This window comes from Sinohyriopsis cumingii, unplaced genomic scaffold (genome assembly GCF_028554795.1).
Source record: "Sinohyriopsis cumingii isolate HCF-2022 unplaced genomic scaffold, ASM2855479v2 utg002226l, whole genome shotgun sequence".
Classification (NCBI taxonomy): domain Eukaryota; kingdom Metazoa; phylum Mollusca; class Bivalvia; order Unionida; family Unionidae; genus Sinohyriopsis; species Sinohyriopsis cumingii.
This window is the reverse complement of record NW_028316162.1, coordinates 340,075-365,524: the sequence shown is the minus strand read 5'-3', so window position 1 is coordinate 365,524 and position 25,450 is coordinate 340,075. Positions and strand designations below refer to the sequence as shown.

The 25,450-nt window shown below is 35.1% G+C and overlaps 1 protein-coding gene across 1 annotated transcript in view; it reads right to left on the bottom strand.

Moving 5' to 3' along the window:
- Positions 1–25,450, bottom strand: part of LOC149770911 (E3 ubiquitin-protein ligase rnf213-alpha-like) — a 512,819-nt gene that overhangs the window by 157,408 nt on the left and 329,961 nt on the right. The window contains exons 46-49 of the mRNA XM_089948996.1: positions 12,159–12,352; positions 9,408–9,516; positions 2,531–2,631; positions 1,643–1,825 (exon numbers count right to left, since the gene is read on the bottom strand). Coding sequence (XP_089805122.1) covers positions 1,643–1,825; positions 2,531–2,631; positions 9,408–9,516; positions 12,159–12,352 — 587 coding nt within the window. The remainder of the gene's footprint in view (positions 1–1,642; positions 1,826–2,530; positions 2,632–9,407; positions 9,517–12,158; positions 12,353–25,450) is intronic.

The window sequence follows — 25,450 nt, the reverse complement described above, 5'->3', positions numbered from 1 at the left end:
TTCGCTTAATACCTGATGTTTCTATTTAAAAAATGAGAGAGAAACACTGTAAATATCAGAAGAGTAGATATTTTACATTTGATAATGCATTTATTTCAGGTAACGACAGTCATACCAATGCACTAATGGTGATGTGGGATGCAAAGACCATGGAAGTAGTGCAAAACAGTCATGTAATGATTTATTTTGTAATATAATGGCTGTATTGCTTGTTGTCAATAAAGTAATAACTATCCCATCTTTTTCAATTTTCATTGCCTATTACATTAATAGACTTGGAAAAATATTCACTCCTTGTTCTGGTGAAAATTTTTGAAAATTGGCAACAAAATATTGAGGTTGGTGATATTTTTGGCGACAACATTTTAAAAGCCAGGACCATCCCTGATTAGCCATAATATAAATTTAACTGAATGCTGACAATTAGGAGATTTATGTTGAAACAAAACAGTATGACACTCTCTGCACATGTTGCATTTTTCTGCTTCACAGTATAAAATAGTAATGTCATGTTTGCAAAGGGATATAACTCTGAATTCAGGAAATGAAAGCTGAAAACCATACTCTGCATAGGCATTTCTCTGGAAGGCTTATAACATGTCATTATCTCAGTATCAAGGTTTTTATAAAAAAATTATAATGATACATTTTGAAATGTATTTTATATGCATGTCTCTCTGTAAACCCATAATATGCAGAAGGAACATAATTTTGATAATTATTTTTAAATACTTCTAATAACAACAATTGTTACAGGAAACATTTAATTTCATGCAATGAAAACAAGGTCTGCACAAAAGCACCTATATTTATATGTGTGTCTGTGATTTTGATTTTTAATGTAGCTTTAAAAAATTGTTTAGTCATATCGCTACAATGTCTGCAGTGTGGCAGTTTATAGTGATGTCTAGCACTGGGGCATCATGGTCATACCAGATGTCTTATCAGCACCACTTACATTTCAGACCAACTGAACATCATCAGAATCCCCAAGTGGATACAACTATCCATTCAAGAGTAGTACCAATAACAACAATTTCTAGATGACTGCTATGTTAGCCATATTCGATGTAAGATTGGTACCATTTTCATTTAGGACCAGCTAGACATCATTAAGAAGATTGTAACTGTGATGGTCATGGTGGATGGACAAGTGGCACCATTTTCCATTAGGTCCAACTAGACCTTGGGATGAATGTGTAACATTCCTCCAAGTTTTGGAAAAGTAGCAATAATAAACTTGTGCAAACAGACAGGAAGATGAGGGACAACAGACCATCCATTAAGCCCAGATAAGCTAAAACATACACATTTTTACACCTATATGAGGTACATTCCCTTGAGTCATAATGTTGCCGTCTCAGACTAATATCTATTAGCTTTCCTGTATAAATGTTTTCAGCTATAACCACTCCTTTTGCTCCAAAAACAGTCTTAACAAAAGGGGTGACCTCTCATGAGGGGGACAAAATGACAAATGAACCACTGTAGTGTCATGCAAGTTGAAGTCTGATCAGAAGGTGGTCTCTCTTGAAAGAGGAATATCAAGATGGGGACCAATATATTACTGTAAAGCTCTCAGGTGCCTTTTAACTGGGAAAAGTCTTCCTGCAATTTAAATAAACATATTTGTAAGACAGACCTTTCATTTCTGATTGAATTTGGATCAAATTCATTTGGGATGTCTTTGGTGCACTTGGGACATTTCTTTGTGCCAAGAGCTTCTGCCTCATGGTAACATCTGATGCAAATTGCATCTTTACATGGCAGTATAATTGGAGCACCCTCTATGTTGTCTTCACAATTGGAGCAAGTTTGTTCATGCCTGAAAAGAAATATCATTAATAGAATTCAAAAGCAAACATTAGTTTTCTTAATGCATAACAAATAAAAGCCCAAAATCTTATGCAATGAGACAAAGTTTATGATAAAAAAATTTATGATTAGGAAGACTTTAATATTGGTCTGAGCTCTGTTTCACCTTGTATTGCAGCTTAGCTGATGAACTGGAAGAGTCTCTTGTAGCCATTTAGTTAAATCTTCTTAAATTTGGGGTAATCCATTACATATGGAACAATTTATGTCAGATATATGATGTGGGGATATATCAATCTAAATGAAGAAAGACATGGAGGTGATACTTTATGGATAATTTTAAGAAGAAGACAAGACATTTAGTAGAGGTAGAAAAAATTTACATATCATTTTCTTTCAAACGTAGTCTCTCAATTTATAAGTTAAGAAAACAGCTTATACCTTTGAGTCTATTCAAAATGAGCTTTCATGTTAAAATACAAGCATATTTACCTCTAAAAAGAAATAGGCATAAATAAATGCTCATTCACCTCTAAGAAAGAATTTGCAGAATCCAGTAGTAAAAATGTTACTGGTAGTTCAACTGCTCAACATGTCATTAAGTTGGCCTCCTGATCCCATTTGTGTAACATTAATAAAATATGGGACTGATTTACTAACATGTCATTATTTCTAAAATCATGCTGATATGTAGAAGAAAGTACATCAGAATTACCCTAAAAGGTCTTTAATGGCAATTCTATTGCACATTTTGAGGAATTTCTCCACTATTTCAAGGGAATGCAGCTCCTTCAAGTCTGGAAAGTCACCAAGCATCTGAAAGAATTATACATATATATTGAAAGAAAACAGAGATATTAGAGACATGAATTGCAAAGGGGCCCTGCTTCACAATTTTCTCAGTCGGATCTTAAAAATTAAGAGAAACTTAGTGGAAACAAATAAATGCTGTGTCCAATAATAAATGTATAAAATGATGTAAAATGCTGCAATCAAACTTATTTAAGAGTTCAGCAATTTAAAACTGCACATAAAAATATGACTGAAATCCTCAATTATCCTGATCCAAAGTTAGAACAAATACTAGCGGTAATTCCACTAATTATTGAATCTCACTGGAAGCAGATATATGAAAATGTATGCTAGAAACCAAACTCATTCAAATTCTCATCAACATGACTCTGCATCTTAAATCTAGCTGAGTCAAAAACTGTTAACAAAGAAATGTCAACTCCTACTGATGTGACAAAGAAATGCAGCTTCACAAATCTAAATCTGGACATAAAAATACAAATACATGAAACCTGTATCTCCAATTTTTTTAAGCATCAAGGTACTTTTTGGTTTAGACAAGCTTTCTACAGTAGCCTTCCCATTATATGACAAGCTGAAGTCAAGTAAAGAAAGAATCTTGATGCTTTGAGTATTCCATTGTAATTTCCACAGTACACTGTCAAAGCTTCTGCTGACATCCAAATATGTCCAACACTGGCCATTAAGAAAATCTTATCATCGCTACTCTTCCAGAATGGATGGTCATATAAACATGGTGTTTTCACCAAAAGACTTCTTATGTCTAGATGGCACTAAATGAAAATGGCAGTCATCTTGAAAATCTTGTTATTGCTATTCCCACTAAATGGGAAGTCATACTGACATAGGGTTTTCACCAGAAGGCTAAATGTGATATCTAGTTGGTCCTGAATGAATATAGGTACTGATCTATCCTCAAATATGCCCACCATGGTGGCGATCTTTAAAATTTTGTTACATCTACTCCTGCTCATACTAATATTGGGTGTTTTCACCTAGAGTAGCAATAACAAATTTATGCTAAGGCATGGATAGATGATGGATACTGCACAACAGGCCATTACAGTTCATCTGGCCTATGACCAATAGAGCTAAAATAAGTTTTGGCCAGTTCCAAATGAGGCTCTCTTGTACTGGCTTGATGGTACTTCTGCTACTATTGTTACTACTAAACACTACGATCACTACTACTATTGGTTTATTTACATATGGTGACTCAGATTGGGAAGACTATAATCTCAAGGTCCTTGTATACAATATATTCAATATATCTATTTAAATTATCTTTGAATGTATATCTTACACCAATGAAACTTGCACCAAAGAAAGTCACTTAACATATGTTCAATATATATTCAGTGTTAGTCCTCAATGAATATTCACCTAGTTACATACTGAATGTATCTTTTCAAAATGCTTAAAAACTTTCTGCACATTTCATATGCAATATAAAATAATTGTCCACAGAATTGCATTTGAGTAATTTTTCTTGAATAGTTTTATTTTGGAGCTGTTCAATGTCCTGCCAACTGCCAATCAACTATGGTTTCTCAGTTATCCACATACACTGACTAATTTAATTTTTGGTCACCTGTGCAGCCTTTCATTATTGCATGTTTCTCTGTTGTTTGTCCAAGCATCAGAAATGTGAAATAGAGTGAATCTGGCACCTTGGTGAATTCTGCTAAACACAATGAACAAGTTCATATTCTTGTTACTGTGCTAACCTCTGTCTTATTTCAGCTAAATTTCACCATATACCCCGCTAATGTCATTTAAGTATACATTTAAATTTTGAAAAGATAATCTGAATTTCAAAGAAGTTGATATATTAAAAAAGCAAGCACTTCAGTCAACAAGTCAACTGATAAGGTGTTGGATTTGGTTTTTTATGACTTTATGGTCTTAAAAAGAGTAATAGAAAAGGGAGCAAAGCAACAAGCTTTGTAAAATTCAAGAAACAATTCATTTCCCTAGCATAAAAAGTGAAAACTGTAAAAAGAACTCACGGTATTGTGAATGAAATCCAAAATAATCCTAGAATTTTCTAACACAAGTCCTAATATTTAAAGTTCTGAAAAACTTTAGTGGTATTCCAAAATAAATAATAATAATAATAATAATAATAATAATGAGGACTTTGTATAGCACCTAATCTTTAGAAGCTCTAAGCACTTTACAACATTAGACAACACCTATAACATAAAAAAAACATATATAATGATATTATTACAAAAAACAAACACCATGAAATTAGAAAACATAAAAAACATCCTGAAAATATTTAAGGTAGGGAACATTATTAGGTCTTTAAGTTTGTTCTTGCAGTCGAAATAAGTGAGTTTTAAGAGCACTCTTGAATGGGATCACCGTGTCTTTGTGTCTAAGTTCAGTGGGCAATTCATTCCACGTTGCTGGGCCCTGGTATGCAAAAGAACTTTGTCCATATGAATTCATTTTCGTAGTGGGAATAATGAACATACGATTGTCAGAAGAGGAGCGTAAGTATCTTGCTGGTGTCTACACATGGGTGAGGTCAGTTAGGTGTGTTGGACTGGAGCCCATCAATGAAACATAGCACAGAGAACAAATTTTGTGTTTGATTCTGGATCAAATGGACAGACAGTGTAGGGTACAGAGCAGTGGGGAGGTGTGCTCTGATCATGGTACTCTTAAGTATAATCTAAGCAGCTGTGTTTTGAACTTCTTGAAATTTCTGAAGTAGATATTGAGATGAACCAGACAGAATTGAGTTACAACAGTCCAGTCTTGAAAGAACTAATGAACATACAAGTGTTTTAGTGGCATCAACTGAAAGATATTTGCGAATGGAACTGATGCATCTCAGCTCAAGATATGCAGCCTTGCTTATGTTCATGACATATTGGTGCAACGTGAGAGTACTGTCCAGAGTGACACCTAGGTTTTGTACTGACTGTGTGAATTTAATGTTCGTGTTACTGATATTTATTTTTTGAGGTAAAGAATGTGACTGAGAAAGTCTTTGTGTTGTGATCAGAATGGCCTCAGTTTTATCATCATTCATCTGCAGCTTGTTACATGTCATCCATGATTTCACATCAGAAATGCACCTCTCTACACCTTGGATGGTAGCATCAACTTCAGTTGGGTGGCTAGATTTGTATATCTGGGTGTTGTCAGCATACAATTGGTGAGACACTGGATGATGATCTATGACACTTGAGAGCAACTGAGTGTACATAATGAAGAGAACAGGTCCAAGAACAGACCCCTGTGGAACACCACAACATAGATTAACTGGGCTGGAGTGCATTCCATCTGCAGACAAATTTGTGTCTTGTTGACCAAGCAGGACTTGAACCACAGTAAGGCTATATCATGAATGCCAAATACATGTTGGAGACAGTGAAGTAATATATCATAGTCTGTTGTGTCAAATGCTGAAGACAAATCAAGGAGGGTGAGGAATGTAATCTTTCCGCCATCCAAAGCAAAGAGAATGTCATTAACTACTTTTAGAAGAGTAGTTTCAGTACTATGGCAAGGGCGATATGCAGATTGTACATTGTTAAAAAGACTGTTTGAATTCAGATGAGATACAAGCTGGGATAGAACAAACTTTTCTATGATTTCTTTATATAAATGGGAGATTAGAAACCGGGCAGTAGTTCTATGAATCGTTATGGTCGAGTGTTGGTTCCTTCAGCAGAGGCTTTACAATGGCAGTTTTGAAAAATGATGGGAATTCCCCAGATGAGAGAGAGAGGTATTAATAACATCAGTTAGTGAAGGTAATACTGGATCTAAGCACTCAAGCAGTAGTGATGTTGGAACTGGATCAAGTTCACATAACTTTCGTGCACTCTTCATCACAATTTTACGTACTAAATCCATAGAGACAGGTTCAAATGTTGCTAATGGTTGCCGCTCAAATTCTGTATCCCAACTCTATGGTGACAACAAGTCAACTGAAATTGTGGTGTCAAGCTTATCTCTAATGGTTTGTACTTTGTCATGTAGGAAATTTGCAAACAGGTCTGGAAGGTCGACTAGAGAGAAGGTAGTCGGAAGTGGTGTACATTTATTCCTTGACATTAGCTTGTTAGTAATCTCGAAGAGCTCTTTGCAGCTGGAACTTTCCATCATCTTAGTACTGTAGTGGGATGATTTTGCTGCATGGACTATGTTTGTGACTTTCTTCTTAGTGGCTTCATAGATTTGCTTATGAATAGTGAGTCTGGTGGAAAGCCAAAAGCTTCTCAGCTTTACGGTAGTCTCTTTTAACAGTGCGAAGCTGGTCCCTAACACTGCTATACCATGGAGAACACTTTTGAATTGATACTCTGCACTTGGTGGCTGGGGCATGTTTGTCGAGCAATGAACACAGGCAGTTATCAAGTTGTTCTGCTGTAGGAGGTAGGCAAGTTGTTAGGTTATTTTGGATGTCATGCCTTAGTTTGGTTCTATTTATCATACGGAGGTTTCTCTTTTTCGCAAAAAAAGTGAAGGATTTGGTACTGATAGGTCAAGATGGCATATAATGCAGAGGTGATCTGATGCAGGTTCGTGGGATACCAAGGAGGAACGCAGAATATTATCATCAGGTCCATGAAGAATCCAGTCTAAAATGTGACCATGTTTATGGGTGGGTTGGTTAACTGACTGTGAGGTTGAAAACATTAATGGAATCTAGAGTTTTGATGTGTTTGGGTTTCCAGGACAGTCAAAGTGAAAGTTGAAATCGCCAAGAATAATCAGGTTGCCATGTATCAAATTTCCATGCTCCAGGAGATTCAGAAACTGCTCCAAAAAGAGAGATTCAGTCAGCTTGTTTTTTCTACTAGGAGGAGGGCAGTACAGGCAGAAAAAATGGACTGACCTTTGTTCCAGTGTAAGTGTGGTTTGGACTAGCTCAAACGATGTGTGGTAGAAACTGAAAGTTGTGGTGTGGTTAAGATGTTTGATCCTGGAGTTCTTTGTGATGACAGCAATTCCACCTCTGCGAGAGTGGCGGGGAAATGACTCAATGACTTGATGGAGTAACCAGTGGGTGTTAGATCCATGCACATGGGCTCATCGCCTTATGTTTTTAGCCATGTTTCTGTCAGGAGAAAGACGTCGATATTCTGATTGTTGATAAAATTAACTATTTCTGTGCGCTTTTCCGGTGGTCCTACTGATTGGGCATTGAATAATACAATACGCAGAGGTATCTCTTGGATAGTTGACACAAAGGTTGACGATTTAATAGGGATTTGAATTAGGTTATCTAAATTATCAGTCAAATTTTTAAATTGTTGAGCTGGATAGGGCATAAGGGAGATAACTGGAATTCTTTGTCCGGTTCTAAGCCGGCCAGCTTTGAAATGTTTCTTTCTTCGCTTCTGTTTACATTTAAATAATGATGAATGTAGTCCCAGTTCATTTAGTCTAGAGCACAATGTAGTGTGGAGAGCCAAGCAGTGGTCATTTAAATCAATTAATAAGGGTCCATCATAGCATAAACAGGTTGACTGGTGAGTATCACGTGATGGCGGTTTGTTCAACAACAAAGGATGTGATGTGATGTGATTTTGATTTTTAATGTAGCTTTAAAAATTTTTCAGTCATATCGCTATGATGTCTGCAATGTGCAGCTTATAGTGATGTCTAGCACTGGGGCATCATACCACAGACATGTAGCATGATGTCCCACCCAGTCACATTAGCCTGACACCAGGCCGACCAGTCCTAACACTAACCTCTTAATGCTGAGTGCCATGCGAGGCAGCTGTCAGTACCAATTTTTTAAGTCTTTGGTATGACTCAGCCGGAGACAACAACAAAGGAACTTGTAGCAGTGGAGCAAGACAGCTGAGCGACAGTCTAATTGTTCTCGTTTCCAAAACAAGGAGATGAAGAAACACAAACGAACTGAACTGCCAATGCATGATGAACACAATAAAGTAGACGAAGACAGGCAACAAGCACATATATCGTGAAAAATGGCACTAAAAAACAAAACAGCTGCTTCAAGCCAGTTAAGTGATAGTGGCCATCTTGTACCAATCCAATGCTTGAAGTGATGATATGCCTGTGCTGGCCCATGCTGTGGTGATGTGCCAACAGTCTTTTGTTAAATCACAATAAAACAACCCAAGAATATATTATTATATTTAACACTGCGCTGTAAATCCACATCTCTGTTTCCAAGAATGTTATTTTTTGGCATTTTGTATTTCTGGAGAAAAATAACTTGAATTAAATAATCTGAATAAATAAACCCAGCCCAAATGAAACACTGTAAAGAATACTAATACAACTGATTCTGCTTAGATCGTACAGCATGAATGAATAATTTATAGATAAACAAATTATAATGTCCCCTACTTGACCTCAGGTCACAATCAACATTTTCTGTGTGAAAAAAAACCTATTACCTATTGGAAAATTTAATTCTGGAAGGTTCCAAATGTTTACAAGATAAAATTCATAATTAGAATGTCTGTTTCTAAAATTATAATATAAAATGTGGTCAACAATAGGTAGACTTAGCATTTCCAAAGTTCTGGACTCAGATTGAGATAAAAGTCATGTTGCTTACAAAAACAAAATGAATGATTCAGGTCAAGTAGAACTTGATTTTGCACAAGATAAGTCCAAAAATACAACTATCCATAGCATATAATGAATTAAAAAGCTAACAAACAATGCAAATTTTTAAACATACATAAGTTCAAAGCTATATGCAAAACACTACGTGCAGTGCTGAAATTAGGTATGCATTAACAGCTACCATTATGAGCAGTATTACTCACCACCCAGAGAGGCATGATGTTTTTAAGTCCATGTTTCTCAGCATCTTTATCTGACATCATCATATGTTCAATGCAGAGCTTCACCACTTTTATCTTAGTAAACATTTGTCTGTAAATGCAGAAAAATTAAAGAGATATATATGTATACAAGTCCAACTATATGAATATACATATATATACAACTATATACAAGAAAGTGTGACTATGCCGGCATATTGACCAAGCACTTAATAGAAAGATGAAGATGATGTAAAACTGTTACTTGTGCCCCTGAAAATCTGCATCAACTGAAGTTACCTAAGATTCAAGATGCAAGGGCAAATTTAATTTTAAATAATCATAAGCCATAGCCATAATTTAATAACATTGTGATGGAAAAAGTTGAAAATCAATTCTGACCAGAGTCAAATTTGGTTAAAATTTAAAACATGTCAAAAACTATCCAACTGAAACAAAATTAATGATATATAGGAGGGATAGGCAGGCAGACAAAGTCAATACAAGAAGGTTATAATTAAAACAAAGTATCAAGTTTTATTTTAATCCACAATCCCAGTTCTTCTACAAAACATTATACTGCTAAAGGTGGCAAATGTATCTGATTACTTTATGAAAGGTTTGGATAAAATTTCATGATATCTAGATGCTATATAAGTATTCATGTAAATATTCTCATGTACTACTTGCACTCTATGTTGATCTAAATATAAACAGTAATATGGTAATACTGACATCAGTCAAAAATTTGAAAAAACACACATTAGAAATGACTTGTAGCTGTTTTGAATCCCATGAATGACAGCTCTGCCTATGACCTGGAGCTTAACAGTGAAATAAAATAGTCTCATTACGCTTAAGCCTTTGGTTCTATTCTAATCATCTAAAGCATCTGAAGCAAAATCATTAAATGCACTGCTCCAACTCATATAAACACTTGTAAACATACATGCAGTTAACAATATTTTTAGATGGGTAAAAACTCCACGCTGATATCAGGAGGTGTAGTGATGAACAATAAGCAACAGACTACCACATATCTTCTGTTCTCTGACCAAAATAGCTAACATTAGATGCCACTGATTGCAGAAACTAGAAGCCTTCATATGTGGGCCCAAGGAGAAAATTCTGGGTCTTGTATTTAGCAAACAAGGTAAGAATGTCTGCAATTATAAGTTTGAAAACCAAATCAGAACAAGGTAAAGACATGTCAACTTGATTGCAAAAAATAACAAGAAAGATAATGAAGCAATGTGATTTAAAACTGGAGTTTTTGCCAATTTTACTGACAAAAAGGGTACTGGATTTTTACACATTGCTTTTACAATAATTCAGACGGATTCATTAACTGTATTTATCACAATACAATGTACCCTGGAAAAAACTGAATACAAGTTTGGGGTAAGTTTGGTGGCTGAAGTTGATTGCAAATGACACAAAAGTTATCTTTATTAAGTTCATCACTGTTATATCTTCATCAATTGTCCTTCAATTAAATATCATCTGCTCATCATATGAGGGACTATTCTAATGCTTTACACAAAGAATTTTTTTATATACTTCTGTGGTATCCACATCATGTATTACTTCCTACATTTTGCTTCAATCATAGTTGTTTGGATAATATAATTCATGCTGTAATTAGATTTCCAGAGCTCATAATGTAAGTTCTTCCAGCTCCTCTGGCTATTATCAACTATCATTTTCAAGAAATATCTAAATCTATTCTTGCTCTCAGAAAAGTTATCTCTGTTGGTATCCCAAGAGTAAATGTGTTCACAGCAATCTTGTCATGATTCTCTCTCTCTCTTTATATAGTTTGTGGCTTATTCATGTATTTTGACTAAATTCCTCAGTAAGATGGAGGGCACTCAATTATAATATGATGACTAACTGTTACATTACTAACCCTGAGTATGAATTTTATCAAAACATACTTGATGACAACACCAGATCACCTTGAGCGATCATTCTTCTCTTTAATTCTACATGTGAAGTCAACAACAAACAGTTTGTAATTCACTAATCTAAAGACTTCTATCAGTCTCTTTCCCTTGTGGAAAGTTTGCTTCCAATGTGATCAATGCAAAGGAGTCATAATTTGGCTATAGCTAATCAATGAATGGTGATTATAAGTTATATTTCAATGTAGAATGTATGAACTTACAGCAGATTGAAAGCATATGGCTCTCAGCCTAACCTTATGCTTCAAGGACTTGTACATGTGTGTGACTTTACCGGTTGGATGGTTGGTATTTAATGGCACTTTGAACACAAAACTGGGTGCAACATGCTATGGAAATAAAAGCAAAGCACCTTTCCCAATGACGTGAAATAGGATGATAATAAAACAATCAATCATTTTAATACCGGGCAGTTTAATATGGAAAATACTCCTTACACAAACAAATGGAGTATATGACTACCTCAAAATGTCGTTTTAAAAATAAAAGTATAAGAAATTTACTGGAGCTCATCAGTGACAGAAATAACTGAAGGCCTCCTGTTTTCCTGTCCATCAGCAAACCATTACCAAACCCATGTCTGTTTTTATTATTTTTTAACGCACCTTACGATGACTGTAAAAATCAGTTTGTTCAATTTACCTGTAATGCACATTTTGGATGTCAAAGAGTTATGTATAAACATAAAACATTCAATGAAAAGGTCTGACACAGATACCTACGAACAAAATACCCTGAAACTACTAAAAAGTGCTAAACAATACACAGCATGACACAAGTTTGTACCTACTTTGCATTTTTGACAGATTGATCCACATTAGTTCCACTGGCTGAGGAGTAGAGAGTTAGTCCCTTTTCTATAACAGGTCGATAGTTGCAAATCTTCTGTAGCCATTCCTGATGTCTGTCTGCATTGTTCAGGTAGTTTTTGTCTGGAGGTTTGAGCTGCTCAATAAGCAGGCATGTTCCAAGGATGCCAAGTGTCTAGGAAAAAGAATTATACCTACATTCACTTTTTAGATTAAAAATCGTTGAGCAAATACAAACTTGAGTGAACATCAAACTATAACTCTAATTCCATGTATGGCACATAAATGCATACAGTATATTATTATTGTAAGCTATAATCAGTGGCGTCACTCGGGTTGGTGTCACACAGTGCAGTAGCTCATGGTGTCACCCCCATGGTCCTCCTTCCGTAACAGACCATACAGAATCCTTAGTAATGTCATTTTGGTGTCACCCCCTCTGATGGTGTCACCCAGTGCAGTCCGCACCCCCCGCATCCCCCTAGCGACGCCACTGCTGTGCCTGCTAGTCATGTATTTAACTATGATCGGTTATCCGCTTATGAAATCAGACTAGACCGAGCAGTGTGTGGTCTGTAAAATTTGCAATTTTTCATTCTGGTGTCACCCCTCTGAGATGGTGTCACCCGGTGCGATCCGCACCCCCCGCACCCCCCTAGCGATGCCACTGGCTATAATAATTTTTTCAGGCTGTCCTATATGAAGGGAAAAGCAAGGCAATAGTTTCCTGTGAGCTAACTTTTATTTTGTACTACAGTGATTATAAAATAACACAAAATTATGTGAAACAGTATATAAACTTATAAATTAAACTGCATATAACATTTATGATACAATTTAAGTTTTACATACTATTTAAAAAACCTTGTTAATCAATCATCACTACAGTGATGAAAAAAATGATTTCAGATTCCAGAAACTGATTTCTCCTACTTTGTGTTGGAAGGGAAGTAGTTTTGTAGAGGAAAGGGCTAGGTGATGATGGCAATATAATAAACAAGTTTAGGTGCATTTGTACAAATCCTTGAAATCCAATAATTAATAAGGGAATTATGTGGAAACAAAAGTGGGTTGATCCAAAAACCAAGGACTGTAACTCTGGTAAATTATGATGTAATCTGAAAGCTGAAAAATTAAACTCGATCAAGGCATCATCAACATAAATGTACATATGAAATTTGGTTGAAATACAATAGGAATTAAAAGAATTATTGTGTGACAATTAGAGGCTGTAGCTACTATATTGTATGCTAAACATTAACTCAGCTGCATTTACAATAAAACTTGGTTGCAGTCTCATCAATATCAAACTGCTTACTAAAATTTGTTTGAAATCCAGTAGAGGAGTTATAGTGAGCAGGTCTGATTATGTGGGGCCTGTAACTCTGCTAAATGACATACAATGCAGTCCAATGAACTCTCCCAATGTCTCATCTATGTCAAGCTGCATCCCTAATTTTGTAAAATCCAATCATAACTGATAAAGTTATTGTGCAGAAATGACAGCAAGTCGGTCTGACAACCTGGCCTTTAACAGTGCTAAATACTGAAGCAGAATGTTCATAAATAACTCAGTCGAGGCCCTGTCAATATCAAGTTGTCTACCAAACTTTTTTTGAAATCCACTTATAAAGCAGAAATGAAAAATGGTGAGTTCAACAGTTAGTATGAATGTATAGAATTAAATGGGACATCAGCACAAACCTGGCTATAGTTTAGGTAATTCCCGAAAAAGGCAACAAATTAGGCATATAAAATCCTTAAAATACAATGTCTGATTTTGATAGCCTGCAGATGACCCAACAGTCAGATGCTACAGCTTCACTAAATCTTGATACAGAAACATGCACAACTGACAACCTGGGTTTATAACAATATCAACATCAAGTTGCCTCCCAAATTTTGTTGAAATACAGATATAAGGGAGTTATTATGCAGAAATGAAAGTTAGTGAGTGCAACAGGGTTCCCTGGCACATTAGTGATCCTGCCTACATAGTGCTGAGTAAGCTCAGGTATCCCCAAAAGGCAAAACAAAGCCCAAAATGGCTAACATCCATCCAATATAAAGTTCAGTTATTTGCATAAATCACACTCTATTAAAAAGTCCAGGACCTGCTCAGCAGGAACATTATCATGGGATGTAAATCCTTGTGGGAGAACCTATTACTTAGGCTAACTTGCATGGGTAATGTATACCAAGTGGAACAACCCAATTTGTTTCAAGTTAAAAAAGAGCTGCATGTTAAAGAAACAAAAGTTATTACTCTTCATTGTATTTAATGATAATATCCAGGCCATCTTTATTACAGATTGCTGAGCAGTTCATGATCAGCAGCAACATTTCTTTGAAGTTCAATATCATAGGTTACTGCATTTGCATGGGAAAATACGAACGAGTTTTTTGGATGGAATACTGCATGACCTTGGGAGTGCAGTATATCCCTCCGACAAAATGAGTTCATATTTTCCCATACAAATGCAGTAACCTTTTTATTATATGCTCATTTTTTTATTCTACCTAAGGCTTAATTATATAAACAAAATACACTACAGCAAACAACGTAAATGAATGTATGCCATATTCCAAACTAAATACACAAGCACATATTCATCATTACACGATAACAACATTATTACTGTGCACATAACTCCGCCCAGATAAATTTGAACTTAGTCGCCTGCTCGACATAACTTTTGAAAGAAAATGGTGTGTCTAGTTAAAATTGAAATTTGGAGTCATATTGTGAATGAATGTGCATTGCAACAACTTTCCCATTTGATCCGGAATGAATAGATTTTGGTATTTTTTTCGATTCTATGAAATTTCGTGATTATGGACTGGATTTGTATGTGACAATTCCACATGAAATACATGGGATTGAAGAAGCTAGGGAGAAGCGTGTTGACATCTGCAAATGAGTTTCTGTTTCTGTCACTGAATGTTTGAAATCATAATGTGGGAAAAATATGAAGCCTTTCAATTGCAATTATCAAAAAGACCCTATGGAATTTAATGCTTATTTCATTTTGAGTGCAGTAAGGAGGATGTAATTGCACTTATCAAAATTACAGTACAATACTGAAATGTGGAATCAAGATTGAGAACCTATGACATGGCTCATGTAATTTGGATTTGCAGAACTAAGAAGGTACATTTTGAGGAAATTCAGGATGTAAAACTATTTTTTTTGTTGCCATTCTTATCACCAGCTAAAGAAGACAGTATACAACTTGTCGCTTGTATGTTATTTGTAAAGACCTTTTCTTGCGTCTGTTGTATACTGTAGCTAGCCTAAATCCGAAACATTGTATCAACGCGAAATGTGCCAAAGCAGCTGGTATGTGGCAGTCCATGAAACATCTGTTTTACTTCATTCAGAAACAAATTTAAACAACCACAACGTAAAGTGCCTCTTACGCAAGTGTACATGATTTGTTTACAAATCAAAAGTGCTGGCGTCTGCGTCCATTGTTTGTTTACAGTAGAAAGTAGTTTCTTTATGCACATGAATGCTATATGTGTATTGGCGCGTTGGTTCAGTATCGGGTAATACTGCATGATTCTGACAATGTAAAGTTAACGGGGAAAAAAATGAGCATACAATAATACTGTATTTGGAAGGGTGTGGCAGTGTGATTTTTTTAAAGGCAAAATGTCAAAATGCAGCTAAATTTCTGAGATGATTAGGCCATTCATGGAGCAAGCAAAGCCAAAATAACTACCAAAATTTTAGAATTCCTATTTGATGGAGTTCTGCTTCATGCAGGGTAGCAGCAAGAGGGGCATTTTATTCTTTGAAGTACTGTGAATGCCTATATTGAGATCAGTTATTCTAAAATGTACAACATCTGTCTACACAGAAACACTGATACAGTACTAGTCTAGGGTTCATATAAACTGGAAAAAATCAATCTTGTGTTAACAAATGAGCTTCTTGTGCTTTTGGGAGGATGTGCAGAATAGAATATAAATCATGAAGAAATTGAATTCTTATCATATGCAGACAACGACAGCATTTCAAGCAGCACCTTCAAAAAATCTCCAAACTCGCATGTCACAAACGTCCATGCCTCCAAAAATCCATTACAGTTGAAGTGATGTTATAATCCTACTGTTGGTGAAAATATTCTTTGTTGCACATATATCAATATATAATTACATGAATATTCTTTTGAAAAAAAAGTAGTTTCAAGTGACAACATGGACAGGCACAGAGTATGTGTGTGTGTGTGTTGCAACAAGTCACTCATTAATGCACCAAAGGAAACAAGTTATTGCTAAAAGTGAATTTTATTATTTGCAATTAACCATGACTGGGAACGGCTGAAAATTAAAATGTGAGAATAACAGAGAGAAAGTGGGAACTCTTTGTGTGTGTGTGCTTGTGTGTGACTTGGATTTTTAATGCAGTTTTAACAATTTTTCAGTTATATCGCTACAATGCAGTGTAGCAGTTTATAGTGATGTCCAGCACTGGGGTATCTTGCCGTAGACATGTAGCATCATGTTCCACCCAGTCACATTATCTTGATGCCAGGCCAATCAGTCCTAACACTAACCTCTTAATGCTAAGTGCAAAGAGAGGCAGCTGCTAGTACCATTTTTATAAGTCTTTGGTACAAGTCATCCAGGGTTCGAACCCATGACCTCCTGTAGATACTCTAGCCAATTTGGCCACTGGAGTGGTGTAAGAGGGAACTAATAGAGAAGGATTTTAAAAAAAGGGCTAAATGAGTGGATGCATTCAGTCTCAACATCATGAAAATATAATATAAAAAACTAACAATTATATTATCAGCAAAAAAACAACTGAAACTACAATTTATCAAATCCTTACATTCCCTTATGTGTGTGTGTGTGAGAGACAGATCTTGATAAAGAATTGCAGAAGACAATTTCACATCAAGTTGGCTCCCCTGACCACAGACAGAAAGAGACAGTCTTAGAATTGTGACAATTTTGGAACATTATTCATTTCAGCAATAAATTTAATGCACATTTTCTGCAGACAATTATTTTATTGGTACACTATTATGAACTACTGTGCATACTGTGCACAGTTCCTCCCGTGACACCACAAGATCATACATGCATATCTTGCTGTTTACAAAAACGTGGAAAACACAATTACCAAACATTTATATGAAATAATTACAGGCATCCTATAACCAGTATCTGATATGCTATGTTAGCAACTGGTCATTTTAGCTTGTCATGCAACATGACTGGAAATACTTCCAATTCCAAAACTCCTCTGAGAGTTTACACCCCAAGTATGATTGAAATCTCAAAAAATATTACCTCTAAACTGATATATGAAAAAAATCAGCTAATCAAATAATGTTAATATATATAGTTGAGTCTCATCAATAACAGATGAAGTTATCACATTTTTTTTATTATATAAGCAAATATACACTGTACCATGTTTGATAAAATTCTGATACTTTCTTTAATTTAAATTTTTACAAGATCTAAATCAGATACAAGCTTATATACAAAGTCAGATGTAATATGATTTTAAAAAATGTGGCCATAAGAATGGCAACAAACTTTCACAATCTAATTTAAGATCACCTTATTATTATGCATGGATGTCACTCATCATTAAAGTAATGAAAGATCTTAACAATATAAGCTTGGATACCAAGTTTGATCAAAATCTGTTCAAACAATGAAAGTTCAAAAGTTCTAACAAACACCGCCTACTGTGTGCAAGAACACCTGACTTATAAAATCCATCATACATTTTGATGACAAATACTTACATACCAAATCTGGTGGAAATTCGCATCAGAATTTGGGCATCCAGTATGATCAAACTCTATTCAGAAATGATGCTTTTAATAATCTCAGCCAATCACATGCAAGAAGACCTCAATGATATGCATATGTCTTGCTCAATATACAACAGATTTTGTTGACACAGCTTACATACCAAGTTTTCTGGAAAATTTTATCAGAAATTGGGCATTCAGAAAAGTAACAACTTGGCCAAACATTAATATGCACAGATGTTGCTCACAATCAAATTAATGTGAGATCTTAATGATATAAACCTTTACCCCAAGTGTTATGAAAGCTCTGAAATGTTCAAAACTTCAGTCAATCATATGCATGACTGTTATTCATAATCTAATTCATCTGAGATATCAATGACATTACTGTCACATCTTTACAAAGAATGACAAAAACTGTTCAGAACATAGCCTCCATATTGCTAATAACCTCTGTGAATCAGATTCATTAGCACCTCATAAATATTCATGGATCTCACTTATTATCAAACTAATCTGAAACAATATTGATATAAACATAGATTTCAAGTTTGATCAAAATCAGAAATATATCAATCTGAGTGATAACAAGGTTAGCCAATCAGGGGTGCAAGATCAACTCTTCTTTATGCACAAATCTCATAAATTAAGAAACTATGTCCAAGATTTTAACGACATAAACACACCTGACTCAGTCTGGATCAGAAATCTGAACTCCAGAGTGCTAGGAAAAAAATGTTGACAGACATACTGTATGATGGATAGCAAATCACAAATGAGAGACATGGGACCTTACTATAATCTCACTTGGTCTCATGACCAAGTGAGCTAAACAATGAATTACACAAAATTATAGGAAAATAATTCCTTGTAAATAAAACAAGCTCAGTCAATCACATCAAAATATTACTTTATTAACATGCATGGATGTCACTCAGAACTGATCTCATATGAGATCTGGTAGACATATGCCTATTTACCAAGTGTGATCAAAAATCTGTTCAGAAATAAAACAGCTCAAGTGTTATAAGCACTGACATATGGATAACAGATAACAGTTGATTTACAATGCAGAATGGATGCAGGGCCGTATCGTAAGCTCTTCTGGTCTTCAGGCAGGTGAGCTAAACATTTGCTTTTCATGTTAATAGGCATGTAAAGTCATTTTAATTTACAGAATAAAAATTCAACCTTAAAATGAAGAAACAATAACATGATGAACTAATTAGTTTTATTTCCTTTTAATACCTTAATTCTCAAGAAATAAGAATAGTCAGTTGTAAATCAAGACAGCAATCTATATGAATGTTACACAAAGTAAACATTTCCTATCACAGCATAAACACCCCAGTAAAAGCAAAGTATTGGAATCTATCTTGTAAAGAAAATGTTTTAACCCTAAATAAATATTTGCCAATAAAGCCCAAATCCAACAAGATTTTTCAAACAACTAAAACTCCTTAAGATGATTTGGTTAAAATTGCATCATTTAAAAGTCCTTCAAAAATTACTGTATAAGCAAGGATTTTAACTTTCTGTAAAATCAACATATGCCTGATTATAATGTGTTAAACGAGTCCCCAAGCCTGTATTGATACTGACAGGGGCTCGTAACATTTCTTAAAATTTACATAATATATAATACAAGGGGTGACAATCTTCCATTTCTACTGTAACCTATTTAAAACTTGCAGCCAATACTTCTGTAACAAGACAACCGGGTGGGATTTCGGATTTACAACAGAACACTTTTGATGGTGACACAAATACAATGTTTAATGATAAATGACTTGAATGAGAAAATAATTATGATTAATGCGTGCATATATAATATCCAAATATTGGATCAATTAACATAATCCGCATGAACTAAATAATAAAAATACAAATGACTTTATGCAGTACAAGCACAAGGGGTGAATGATTCAGTGATTTCACAATGAAAGAACAATGTGTTTTACTCAAATAGTAAAAACTGGTATTTTACTCATATAGTAAAAATGTATTCACTCCAATAGTGAAAAATGATGAAAACAAAGGGACAGATGTACAAAATGTCTTTACAGTCCCAAAACACACTGGGTATTGCAAACCCCAAAGATTAGCCCATGGCTAAAATATCACAGGTATGGAGTTACACACTCCATCACCAGCACACTTGGCTACCAGTCACACTGGTTAATCAAGCAGTCAGTGTTCCAGGTTGGTCAATCAAGCAATCAGCGCCCACTAATCTCGGTCAGCAACACCCAATCACCTGCTACTCGACCAGCAACACTTTACTCAGCTCTATGGCTGCTATGGTTCAGCTTTACAGCTGCTATGGTCAATTCCTATGGTTAGCTCTACGGCTTGTACCACAATGACTCCAATCATTCTGATCACTCTGGTCAGTCCAACCACTCCAACCACTCTGATCACTCCAGTCAGCTCTACAGCTGAAGATTTGCAAGTCCTTAGGTAGACCGCTCACTGACAAGAAGTTCCGTAATGTAAAGATTTAGTCTTATGGTGAGGTATTTATACACAGACGATGCCGCAATACATGTCTGTGTGCAGGAAGTATTTGGTTCTTTCCATCGAAAGCACTTCGAACGTGCAACATAAGATGAACCGAACTCACTATTTTGAAATCTTAATAGAATATACATAAATCACCCATGGGCATTGTTGTACACAAAAAACAAAACCCATGTACATGTATTTAATAAATAAAAGGATTTATACAATTCCGTGACAACTTCAACTATGTGCCATAGTGTAATAGTTTAGCACAAAAGTTCGGCTCAGAGATTTGATATCTTAGCTACAAATTTGATTTACTATTCTATCTACAAGGAACGGCACAGTTTTCTAATCTGGGTTTCCTCAGAATACTTCCAACCCATTTTCCATATTTGGACATTCATGTTGGGGTGTGGGGTCAGAGCCAATCGCCTATCAAAAAGTTGGAATTTGCTGCCACCATGTGGTGGTGGCATAAAGTAGCTATTTAGCAGCAGGCCTAGCAAACTGCATGAAATCACTAGGAAAATGATATATTTTCTCAGAAATTGCAATTATTATAATCATTAAGTCTTTAATCCGCTGAGAGATGAGACAAAACTACAGCATTGATAAAACTTGACCTGGTACTCACCATTAACATTGCTAGTCAAATGACTACATAAATCTCTCAACCTATGACGTTTGAGATCCAACAGTCACGTGATATCAATAACAAACCCACTTCTAATGTTGTTGTACAAAAAAAAGTTAAATGAAAGCCACATACCTTTTGTAAAATCCCTAAAGAACATATAATTTATGACATGTTTATTCCAGGAACAACGACCAGATACCTGTCACTGTTGCAGCAACCAGAGCCAGATCGATTAAGCTGAGACCACATGTTAACAAAGTAGTCACATGATACAACAAAACCATTGCTGACACATGCTGTTTCATAAATCTTACCCAGGTAGTTGTTCTCAGAATAAATATATAGAGAATTTTGTGTTTTTTCCTTTTTTTAATTGCAAACAGTATGCAACTTTCATTTAATATTTTTTCTACAACATTTGAAATGGGTTTTGGTTGATATCACATGACTACTAGACCTATGATTTCATTAACATGTTGGTTGTGAGATTTATGTAATCGTATCACTAGCAATGCAAATGACGAGTACCAAGTCAAATTTCATCAACACTATAGTTTATCTTGTCTGTCCACAGATTAAAGACATAATGATTGTAATACTCAAACTTTTTGATGAAAATAATTTTCCCATTGATTTCACACAGGTGTGACTTATCGGATTCAACAGTATTTAAGTTTGCTCAGCCAGCTGGTAAGCTGCTACCCTATGCTGCCACCATGTTGGCTTAAAGTGATACTAGATTAGTTTTCATACCTTTCCTTTAAGGAGACATGCTGAAATCTAGCTGTGTTTGAATTGATTAGATGAATCTAATCCACTGAGCATTTGGATTGACTACACAAATATGTGTATGGCAATCACCCAAATTACATGTACTACAACCTCAAAATATTCTGGTCAGAACTTAATAAATTTAACTCTATATCAGTTCAGTTATGACTCAATTATGTAACTGTTTTTATTATAAGTAATGGCAGAAAATTCCCAGATTTTTCCTGACTTTCATGAATATTTGCAGAATTCAAGAACTTATCACGAAAGGGAAAAACCTATAATTTCTCCCAAGTTTATCCCGATTTCCTGTAGGTAATGCAGGGGTCTGTATCCTGTGGCCCACAGAATGATTGGTGTCACAAGGTGTCATGAGAGATAACAAAGGTGGTGTCGCCCTTGGGCCATCAAAATGCCCTCATGTGGCCCTCAGGGTGGTTGGAGTTTGAGATCCCTGCTCTAGAGGTATGGTAAGTCATACAAATTTGACAATCTCAGGATACTTCTAAGTTTGGATTCTCTCCTTCCTTATTGATATTGGTTTAGTATTAGTTTGATATTAAAACTAGCTTACCGTATATACTCGCATATAAGCCCATTCGCATATAAGCCAACCCCCAAACTGAACAGGCATAAACACTAAAAAGTGCATGACCCACATATAAACCGACCTACAACTCCAAGACATCTCAGGATGTACAAGATATGTTCTAAATGCATTTATTTAGGCAAAGTTATATTTTTAAAAAATTACATATATACTTATCTCGAGGTTGGCGTGCATGATTATTAAAAAGAAATGGTATAAAATAGTTTGAAAAGTAATTTATTTAATTTTCTGATTTCTTATTGTTTCTGCCTAATTTAGATTTGTATATAATTTGATCTAATGATGACAAGAATTTAGCATTCGCGAGTTGCTGTAACACTACCTCTCTCTTTTGACTCGATTATTGTATCCTTATGCATTATTGCATTGGACATTTTATATCAGTGCACTGGTAATTATGTTTTTACTTTGCTTTGAAATTTTAAATACCTAACTCATTAAAATGTAATCCCAGTATGACAACACAACGATCAAACAATACGGTTTGACGCTAATACTGTAAAAGCGGAGTTGTAGTTTGCTTTGATGTAAGCGACCTTACACCATCCCTGTCAACTTTCACACTGGGAGGAAAATAAACTCCCAATTTTTGGGGTTGCTCCACGCCTACCTCCCGATTTCATATCTTCCAACTTTTACTGAGAACTCACGATTATTACATTATGTCTTCGATTTTCATTTCTTCTAAACAAGAAAAGTCCTACATGTTCTGCTGTATCACCTGTGAATTATTGTTGTGATGAAATAATTACTTTACTATAAAGATTTCGCTTCTTCACTAAATAGAATGTTAAGTTTAAACATTATTCATGTAAATTAATGATTTTTTTACCTCTACAATAATACAAAAATAAAAAATAAACCACAACAAAAAAGTAAACCACAACAATAAAATCGTCCACAAATAATTCCACTCACAAGAATGATCACTACGAATGCTGTAACTCCATCTGCTATAGTGCCATTCCCACCAAAAGAAACTTACATGAGTGAACAACTGTCATTTTTATACCATATATACCAATGATATACCAATGATAATTACTATCGTTAAATTAAAAGAAGGAATGAAAATACATACCACGCAGCAAATGTGTCCTCAAATAACTAATTCAGAATACATGTTTTAACCCTTTACCTCATGCAAGCGCCTTTGGACACCTCTACTACATTCACATGGAAGCACCTTTTGACATCTCTACTCCATTCGCATGGAAGTGCCTTCAGCCATTTTAAACCGGTTTTCAAAGCGCCACTTTCGTGGAAAAGCCCCTATTAAATATTACATTCATTTCTTCGAATGACAATTACGTCAGATCACGTGGTCACTGTTTATGCTCTGGTCGATATCCGCTACTTAAAGTAACTGGTTAGTAATCACAGATTTCATTCAGTACTTCACGATTAGAATCACAACTATGAAAGCTTCAATAACTTAGGTAAAGGCTCTGATATTGATGTAGGCAGCAATTACTTTTTATAAATTATCAAATTGCGGACAAAAATCTTGTAAATTTCGAGTATGAGAAATGGCAGCTACGGTTGGTCATGCGGTCTCACTGGCTTGACGGTGAATGATTTCTCTCAAGATTTTAAAGCACATAAAAAAATTCTTCCGTGAAAAATAATTACACAGCTATAACAATCGGACTTTACTCTTAAATTTTTCCATGCATAATAGATGTGTGCCAAAAATGTAAAATGGTTAAAATTGCTGTTAAATGTAACATACACTACATTGCTTAACAGTTAACAGGCAGGCCTATGGTATGGAGTTGAATAGGTAACAGGTGTTCTATTGCAACTATGCTCTATGAGGTAAAAGGTTATAATAAACAATACTAAATGCTTTATGAGTTGACAATAAGGGAACAAGGTCGGATATACAAAGAGTGGAAAATAGTTGCCACATGTACGGTACCATGTGGCTGGCTATTTTGGTACCTTTAGTTCAACAAAATTGGGAATCCTTTATTTGCCAATCAATTGCTGGTCCTTGCGTAACACACAATAATGTAGAATGTGGTTTCTTTGAAATACGGTGGAGGGCCAGTCATTTTCACAAAATAGTTTCATGGATAAGGATTAACTTTTAATTAGTTGCGCTGTCTTTCTTGCTTGTTTATTTAAGACTAATCTTTAGCTATTGTGCAGTTTAACCACAGCTGAGCAGAATATGAAAATAGGGCACATCCTGGGGGAAAATAGGGCATGTCACAGGGAGAAATGGCGAGTCTTTTTACGAATTTCACGCATATTGGACCAGGAAGATCGATCAAAATTTAGTGAAAACAAGGCTTTAAAAATGCCATGAAAAACCTACCAGTTTTAGGTCCCAGTCCCTATTTTTTTAATTCATTCTCCCTACTTGGCTTTTTAAAAGTCTTTTTGCTAATTTCATGCATATTGGACCAGGAAGATCGATCAATATTTAGTGAAAACAAGGCTTTAAAAATGCCACGAAAAACCTACCAGTTTTAGGTCCCAATCCCTATTTTTTTTATTCATTCTCCCTACTTGGCTTTTTAAAAGTTCATAGGTATGCCTTTGACCCCATTTTACAAAACTACAGTAATCGTGCTAATATTAATGAATAAAACACAATTACACATCAATGTACATTCAATATACTTGTATAGTTACCGGTCAAAATTCCCTCTTATCACAAGCCAGTTTCAGGGTTTTAATGATTAACTGGGCTGTACTTCTGTTGCAAAACAAAAGAAATTTGCCAACTATCAACATAGGAGATGCTGAAACATCAAGCTCTTCCCACTGTGTGGAAAGTTATGATGTTTGTTCAACTAAAACACAAAAATAAAATTGATTGATGTTGATCTTAGTTGATCTATATGAGAATTTTAGCCTTTATTATTAATACTCCTCCTGAGCATGTAAATTATGATGGTTATGTGCCTTGTACAATTAAACGTGCGTACCTTTTTAAAAATATTACCTAAATTTGTAAGT